Source organism: Alligator sinensis, unplaced genomic scaffold (genome assembly GCF_000455745.1).
Source record: "Alligator sinensis unplaced genomic scaffold, ASM45574v1 scaffold98_1, whole genome shotgun sequence".
NCBI classification, from domain to species: Eukaryota; Metazoa; Chordata; order Crocodylia; family Alligatoridae; genus Alligator; species Alligator sinensis.
This window is the reverse complement of record NW_005842058.1, coordinates 709,831-718,704: the sequence shown is the minus strand read 5'-3', so window position 1 is coordinate 718,704 and position 8,874 is coordinate 709,831. Positions and strand designations below refer to the sequence as shown.

The window sequence follows — 8,874 nt, the reverse complement described above, 5'->3', positions numbered from 1 at the left end:
TTTCCTGCTTATGCAGGGGGTCGGACTCGATGATCTATTGAGGTCCCTTCTGTCCCTAACATCTATGAATCTATGGAGTGCCTACCTTGACAAGGATGTTTGGAAAGCATCTGTGAATGGAAAGCATCTGTGCCCCCACCCACATGGCCTGCAAGTTGGCTTGAGGCCATGGGGACATTTAAATGCCAGTTCTAACCCCATGGCTAACTTCAATGAGAGTAGGAGCAAGTCCTTAAACCAGGATCCCGGACTCCAAAGATCAGATCCTATTCTTCTGATTAGGCACTGACATCTGATGCTATTCCAGTCCTGGGAAAACCATTACTGCAAATGGGGAACCTTCCTTCCTGCTTTTGATGATGTAGTCTGGAGACTAAGGTGCTGGTACATTAAAAGGATTCCAGGGATTTTGGGAGAGAGGTATAAGGTTGAACGCGGGCACCTTCTTACAGGCTCAGCAGGCTGTAGGTTCAGGCTTTGCACAGCTCCAATAGCGACACAGGTTTAGTTCTCAATTTCTCTTTCATCCTCTCTGTTTTTCCCCCAGTAGGACCTCAAACCTGCTGTCTGACTGGTACCCAGCCCCAAATCTTTGGAGTTCTGTATTAGCAAATTTGGCTTTGCAATCCCCTCTGCCTCTAGGGCAGTAACCGTTTAAAGCACAGAAAGGTGACACACCTTGCCTAGCATCACCTAGTAGGTTAATGACAGAGCTGTGGGTACAATCCATGTTTTCTGAGTCCCAGTCCCACTCCCAGACCCCCGTTTGTTCTGTTCAGTAGTGGCTGTGAGCAGCACTGATGCTCCAGGTGTGTAGCATGAGTCAGAACTAATGGCTGAGCAACTCCCCAGGGGCCGGCAGCAGTTTGCAGAGCTGCTCTGTCTCCTTCTCACACCCCATCTCTACTGGAGGGATCTGCAGCTTTCACACCCAGAGCTGACGTGGCTGGCTCCAAGGAATGTCTTCAGCGGTGCTGTGATGAGTGGATGTGTGATGAGGGGGCCCAGCCACAACAGAGTGACAGGAGCTGACATTCTGTTCTCCCCCGGGGCCCTGTATGCACGGTTGTCCATGACGATGGTACACGGCTTAGCTGCTGCCCTTTCAGCCTCTGCTGTGACATCCCTTCTCTTCTCAGCAGAAGGAGCTCATCAGGGCCCGTGTTTCTGTGGGCAGCCTGCACGTGTTAGTCTGAGCATCCCCCATTACTTCCAACAGGAGCGAATTGCTTGTATTCCTATGCCACAGACCCTGTCTAGAGCACAGATGCAATCAGGAATAGGAATCCCCATGCTGCGGGGCATGTACCAGACTCTCATGAATGTGGATCAGGAAGAAACATTCCCTGAAGGCAGGTTATGTCTTAAGCTTTCTTGCATCTTCTTGGGGAGATGGAAGACCTGTCTCTGTGTAAAGTACTTTCTGGAGGTAGAATGGGTGCAGAAATGGGGAAATTCGCCATTCAGCTGCGCAGGTGATGCATCTACTTATTACGCTACAGCAGCGTAGTACAAGCAAAAGCTGAGCAGGATTTGTATGGCTAACAAGCACATAAAAAGGGATGCCGCGTGTTCTTCTAGGCACTGAGCTTTCTTAAGTCCCAATACAGGTTTCCTTGCTGCTTTAGGCTATGTTCGTGGAGCCCACCTGATTGACATCTGGGTCTGAGCATGCAGGTCAGTTTAAGCTGGGGTCAGCAAAGCTACACCCATGTCCCTGTGTTGTTATGATTTCAGCACCCACTGCTGGGCGTTTGCAATCCTATACATGAGCCATAAGCCAGGCTGAAATTGCCTACGGGCCCAGGTAAATGGGGGATGGTATGGTGGCTGGGGCTGAAACCCAGCTAAGAGCCTTGCTTGATTTCTCAGTGAATGTGTAATGTTAAAGGACTCAAGTGCTGAGTACTGCAAACCCAGGGTAGGAAAGCACTTCAGGATAGGCCTGGTTTTAAAAGCAGACACTGACCTCAGCAGGACTGTGCATGTGCTTCAAGTCCAGTGTTTGCCAAAGTGTTTTCCTGGATAAAGGAGAGCACTTAGCAGGACTGAGCCCCTGGAATCCGTCCCGGCTTTGTGCAGCACGCTGTGGACAGGTACTTTTCCCTGCTGGGATACCCTAGTGTCTGCTGCTAAAGAGGCATGGATCACTCTCAGGTTAGGTTGGTGTGGACATAGCAAGTGGTACTAAAATCAAATGGCTGGAGCTGGCTATGGGTCAACTTTCTTCTCTGAGAGGGCTGATGACATGGGCAGCTTGCTCGCGGGAGGGTTGGGGGTGTCTGTTTGGGAGAACATTTGGATTTGTTTTTCCATTTGCCATTTCCATGGGAGGAAAAGGACTGAACTTCAGCCCCCGGTACCGTGCATCAAGGTCAGCATCTCCTAACACCCGGTGGCTGCCAGCCCAGCAGTGCCTGCTCCCCTCGCACAGCTGGGCTGCCTATCTGGAGACTAAGTCAGGAAAGGAAAGCTTGGGAGTTGGTGGCCAGAGCAGTCTCCTGTTTCTCTTGCCCCTGTTGTCTCTCCTCTGCTGTCTGCTGCTCTGCCCTTTTCCTCTTTGCCCTTAAAGAGCTGGTCTCAGGATGCTTTCCCTTTGTGTTCCCCTTGCACTGGAGGGAGATGCTCCAGTTTGGTGGAGCCAAAGGTCATGAATATTCCTCAATCGATTGTAAGTTGAAGGCAGGAGAGGGCTGAAACAGTCCCACATTAGGTAGGGTACATCTGAGTGCTTGAATCCTGCTGCCTTTGCTTGGCCAGCTGGCACAGGAGAAAATGGTTGTAGGAGAGTGAATCCCTGACATCCTGGGGCTGGGAACAGGAACAGCCAGGCAGGGCACCCTGCAAAGAGGCTGCTCTAAGAAGCCCATTTATTCATTGACGTCCTTCCAGGCTGACGCAGAAAGAGCCTTTGCCTAAGCAAGAATCAGGCCTGATGTGTTTTGAAGCTCGTGCCTGAGCACCGGTACCCTGTAGTAGAGCTTCATCTGCCTGGGAGCTTTAAGAATAGCAGGGATGAGGCATCCCAGAGAAGTTGATATCCGAACTCATTAATTCTGGAGAGCTGCATCATACCTCACTGTTTGTTTCCAGGCTGGTAATGAATCAAGGGAGCCCGTTATATTTGCCCTGTCTCACTTTAGAGAGAGAACATTTTATCCAGGGGAGGAGAAAGATGTCTTCGTTTCCCTTTACAAGGCCTGCTTGGCAAATCCGGGTTCCCTCTGGGACCTTTTAGCGTTAGCAGCTCCATAGTTCACGATCTGGCAGTAGCAGTGGTAGCATTAACCCTCCGGCTGAAGGCAGGGCTTTCCTTCTCACAGACCTGGAACTGCAGCCAGTTCCCTGGCTTGTTGCAGACCCTGAAAACCAAGAGAGTCTGGGGCACAAGAAGCTGCCTGGTTTAGTTCCAGCAGGGAAAAATGCTGACGGGAAGCAGCAAATTGTATCCAGGCCATATACTAAGAGCAGCATGGGGAACACTCAGCTGAGTTCAGGACTAACTGGGTTGTCTCATTTGGGGAGAGCAAGTCTTTGCCCTGAGGATCTTACAGTGCAAATGTACTGAGATCAGGACAAAGGAAGGATGGTTATCCTCATGTTACGGATCAGTAAGTGAGGTATGGAGAGATAAGAGCCCTTCTCTTCCCCATGCTAGCTGCCTGTGTGGGTCCCTATTCAGAGTTAATGCAAAAGTCTATTGCCTTAACTACAAAACTGCTCTTCTTGGTATAAAGCAGAAGCAGCTCTCCTGGATATCTCTGACCCAAATTTGTCAGTGAATTAAATGATGCATTTAGTTGCAGTGTTATTATTTAGTATTGTGAATCATTTAGAGCTTGCTAGTGCCCCTGAGTCGAGTCTTCTTGTGAGGAATGTATTAATAAGCCAGATGAAGAGGCTGACCTTGCCCTGGAAACGTGTCTGGCAGTAGGCTGTAAGGGGTCAGAAAGCCAGCCAGAGGGGGAAAGGAGAATAATTTGCTCTGATGGTATTTGGTAGATGTGCAAATGTGAGCATAACATAGACAACCAAGGGCTTGGGAAGCAGTAGAACAAGCATGCAGTACATCACACAGAGGAGATGGGCTCCTCAAACTCTGTGAGCTGCTTTTTCAGTGGTGTGCCACACTTCTCCATCCTTGGCAACCACAGCTGGGTGCGCCCCATGGTGACCACCTGCTGAGCGCAGGATGGGGCAAGCTAGACCACTCTCCCACTTACCTCCCTTTCTAATTGCCTGTCCTTTGCTTCGAATGATGGTGCTCTGCTGGCTGCATACGAACATCATGCATCTGCTCCAGAGGCAGCTGCACTTCAGTTGGACCTGTCACTCGTCCCTCTGCTGCACTCCAAGGGCCGTCGTGGTGAAAGGCACTGTATAAACACTGCAGGTCCTTCCACTTTGCTCAGTCACCGCTTTGTTTGTCTCTCCATTTAATTTGATCAAACCCCTCTGGAATCTAATCATTCCTGTTTAAAACATAACACAACTTCCACCCTTTATTTTGATCAATTTGGATGGCTCTAGGCAGGTGCGATCTAATCATTCAATACCCCATTGTAGGATGATGACATTTAATTAGCAAGGAAGCCAACAGATTTTTCTTTTAAAGAGTTCAGGAGAGATGCTCCTCTGAAAGCCAAGGTCTTGTCTGCAGTGGGAAAGAAAGGGGGGGGGGGGGGGTTAGGGAACTGGCTACACTGCACTAATCGTTTCCCAGTGTGGTTAAGTCACAGTTCAGTGCTCTCTGTCTTGCAAAACCAAATACTGTTTTAATTCTGCTGGTGGAGGCTCTAGTTTATGTACTGGATTTCATATTTCCAACACCATTGCTGCCCTTCCCTTTTCTCCCGGCTGGTTCTGCACCCTTTCTCTCTCCCCACCACTCTGCAGTGCCAAGCTGGTGTGCAGGGGCACGGGTGAAAGGCAGGATGGGGTCTAGTGGCAAATGGACTCGTCTCTGTGCTCTACCCTTTGGACCCCTGCAACATCAGGTTTCCCTCTTTTCCTGGTACGTTGCAAAGCCGGCCCACCTCAGGCCTGTTAATTGTGCTGTGCTTTAACATTTCAGGGTTCAGATAAAACCAGGCAGTGAAATTTTACAGTCAGGCAGTGATGCCAATAATAGTGCAGCCAAATGGAGATGTGAGATTGACTCTAAGTCAGGCAGTGTTTGAAGAGGGAGGGATGTCCCAGGGCTCCCTGTAGCCATATCTGCAGAAGATGGACAGTCCTCCATGGTGGCAGATGACAGAACTGGTCTCCAGTTGCAGCCAGGGAAGTTTAGGGTGGATATTAGGAAAAAAAATTTATTAGGAGAGCGGTGCTCCAGTGAGGAGTCTCTGAAGGTGACAAAGCATTGGGACATCACCCTGCGAGGTGCTAGCCTGTGCTGGGGTATGGGCATGCTTCAGATATTCTCTCTGCTCCCCTGAAAACCTGCCCTGCTGTAGAGAGAACATGTCTAAGTTGCCCTCCTGACCGCAGCAGGAGGCTGCAAAGAGAGCTGGGAACTCCCTTGTTTTCGCCAGTCTTTGGGGCTTCCTCTGCATCCTGCATCCCAGGGGAATGTCTGCAGTGCAGAGCTAATGTCAGGGTCAGGTATTGCTTCTGACCCTGATCCTATAGATACCTGCCTCCACTACGTGCCTGTGCTTTCCACTGAAGTTAGCAGGTCCAAAAGTGGGAGGCTGCTTTTGAGAGCATCTCCTGCCCTGGGTGTGAGCAATGGTCCAAATCCCATTCAGGCAATGACAGAATGAGGTTATGAAATCTAGACTGCAGCTGCCCTGTCATCACCATCATGACCTTTTAAATCTTCTTTCCTTCCCCAGTCCAGCCTCCCTTTTCTCACTGAATTTACCATTTCTTAAGCAGGGGGAAAGAAAAAAACCAGACCCAGTGACAGCGCAGTTTTCCCCTTTGTGTTCTGTCACCAGGTCAAGACTGGCGGATTTTCACACAAATTGTCAAGTCTCTTTCCAGTCTCTTACCAGCTGCCCTGGGGATAATTACCAGGCCTGTCTGGGCTCCTATGCGGGGATGATTGGTAAGTCTGTTCGCTTTGTCCTTTGGGTTTGGGCTTGGGAGGGGGCCGTAGCATGGAGTGTGATGGAGGCTGGGGAAAGGGTATGGACCCGCAACACGGTTACCCATACAGCCCCTTTCTGCTGGAGATATACTGGATGGTGGCAGAAGGAGTTGGCAGGAATGAGCAAGTGGAGAAGAACAGCTGAGAGCAAATGGGTACATGGCCTTTAATCACTTGCTGCTATGTGAATTTAGCTGAGACACGGGGTATATCTCTGCCACCTCCCTGCAGAGCCTGGGACCACTGCTGAGCAGTAAGGCCTGCCCATCACTCTCGCTCTGTGCACACCTAAGCCCAGCAAGTAGTGGTTGGAGGGAGGTTTCTGCTGCTTGGATTTTGCCCTCCTGTTCTTGACTCCCTTTCACCTTCCTCCCTCATGGCAGGATTCGACATGACGCCCAATTACATCGACTCGAGCACCAGCAGCATCACAGTGTCGCCCTGGTGTTCCTGCAAAGGGAGCGGCAACTTGGAGGAGGAATGTGAGAAGTTCCTGAGAGACTTCACGGAAAACCCCTGCCTCCGTAAGCCCCCCTGCATTCATAGCATCATAGGAAGGCAGGGCTGCAAGGGGCTGAAGGCGGGATCATCCCTGTTGAAACCCCGCTGGCTCTGGGGAGGGGGGCTTCTGGCTGCTGTAGTCACCACATCTCCCAGCAGTTTAAGGAGTGGAGCTGGAGTGCTGTCAATAAGGGAGCACTGCTATTTCATACCTGCATCCTCCATCGGGAGACCCTGTGACAGACAAGCCTTGTCACCTCCGCTGGTCCCAGCCTCACCCAGCAAGAGAAGCTCTGGGTTGAGAGCCCCAGGGATGCTGCCTAGGCACTGGTGTGATGGGTACAGGAGGTGTGGGCAACCTCCTTGCTGCTCTGGACTGGTCACGGGCCCCTGTCAGCACTTCACCTACCTCCAAACATGAAGGACATGTGGGGGCATCCATCTGTCCTCTTCTACTTCCACACGGGTGTGCAGTCATTAGTATGCTGTGTGGTGCGAGGGGAAATCGTACAACCTTGCAGATTGGTATTGACAAGGTCCCCTTGATGAAAGAGGCCCTAGTGCACTGGGCTCCAGGAGCTTCATTCTCTCCATTGTTTATTATCGTTTTATCCATTTAATTAGTTATTATTCAGTTTAATCATCGGGAAGTTTGCCTGTGAAGCTCCCTCGAGGGCAGCGGCTTCCCTTCTGCATCGAGCGGTCAAGCCGATTCTGTCTGGTTCAGGGATAATGGAAATGAGAGAGCTCAGCAAGGAGCCAGTGGGCCCAGCGTATTTTGCCATTGCCACTTGGTCCTGCCCTCCAGGACAACCCCAGCAGACTCTGTAGCAGAAGGCACTGTTGCTTTGGACACTTCTGCAGCACAGAGATGTGGGCTACCTTGGGCCTTGGTAAATTGTGTACAGCTAATATAGTTATCACCAGTAATCAGCCTGACCTGTAGCCCCCTATGTTAGTCTGGTTTTGTTCCCTCCGTATCCAGCATTGCCAGCCCCCCTCACTTCAAGACCACATAGCATTGGGGTCATTTTGGAGGGAGAGGTTTTGTCCCCGGATCCCTGCAGCTTCTTTGCAAGCTGGACTGTAAAATGGGTGAGTGGTAACTGCCTCCCACGAGAAGAGGGGATTTGGTTAATCGCAGTGCCTAGGAAAATAAATGGCGGGGAAAGGAAGGGCGGGCACGAGAAGAGCGGGACAGCGTCCGGGCTTGCAGCTCTGGTTCAAAAAAGAGCTGTCCTACATAAGCAGTCATGTATTTATCTACGTATAAGCTTTCCTGGCAGTTCTGGGACCAAGCACAATGGAGCTGACAAGTGCACGAAGGCCAACGTGAGATTTGTGACACTTGTTGGGGCTGGAACTGTTTTGCCCTGAGCTGTTCCAGACCTGAGGGGCTCCAGAGAGGTTACCCCCCTCTCAAATAGGTGCAGCTTCTTCTAGGTTGTAAGCGATAAAAAATGCGAGAGGGAAGTTTGAAGGAGGTAGGGGAGGATGGTAAGGAGAGGATGGAGGAAAGAAAGAAGGGGAAAGGTTTAAGGATGGAGGAGGGTGAAGTGGAAGGCTTCCTTTTCCATCTGGCTGTAGCAGAGACTGCTTTTGGGGGCTTTTTTCCCAGTCACTCCACCCCATAGCTCTCCTCCTTCTTTCTCTCCTTTCCCTAAATGTTGCTGCCATGTCCCCCAGATGCTCCTGCCGCAGACTGAGCTGGAGAGGAAACCGGGCTCAAGGCAAATAACATAACTGTATGCAACTTCCACCAGCAAATGCTATATTCTCCATGACGGCACTACAGCAGGGAGCAGAGCTGGAGATAGTGCCCCAGCTTGGAGCGGGTCCTGTGTCGCTAAAGCATGGGGGGATCAGTGCCCAGTGCCCCCTCGGCTTCCCCCCATCCTGCCTGCGTGGTCAGGAAGAACCACCCCAAGGTGCCACCTCAAAACAGGCTAGGCACACGTGTGTGATCGAGAAGGGGGAGCAGCAGACCTGCCATCCCCGATCTTCTGCATGGCAGAGCGGCTGAAACTCACTGTGCACCCAGGAGCGGCAGGCCCAAAAGAATCCAGGAGCTTTTCAGGGAGACAGAGGAGCTCTTGATATGAAGTCACCTCGACCCACTGCACTGGGGCTGGAGTCTCCAGCAGAGCTGGGATTCATTAGAAGTGTCGAAGTGTACCCTGCGTGAAGAGGGCAGACTGTGTGCGTGTAGCACAGAATTGCAAGAGGGCAGGGAGAGCCAAGGATAGTAAGAAAAGAGGAGAATAGGAGGATGGAAAGAG

General features: G+C 51.1%; 1 protein-coding gene across 2 annotated transcripts in view; it reads left to right on the top strand.

Annotated features, from left to right (window-relative positions):
- GFRA2 (GDNF family receptor alpha 2) overlaps positions 1–8,874 on the top strand; it is an 81,166-nt gene that overhangs the window by 65,550 nt on the left and 6,742 nt on the right. For both annotated transcript variants that reach the window (XM_006022983.3, XM_006022984.3), the window contains 2 exons: positions 5,943–6,052; positions 6,478–6,618. In XM_006022983.3, the coding sequence (XP_006023045.1) occupies positions 5,943–6,052; positions 6,478–6,618 (251 nt within the window). The remainder of the gene's footprint in view (positions 1–5,942; positions 6,053–6,477; positions 6,619–8,874) is intronic.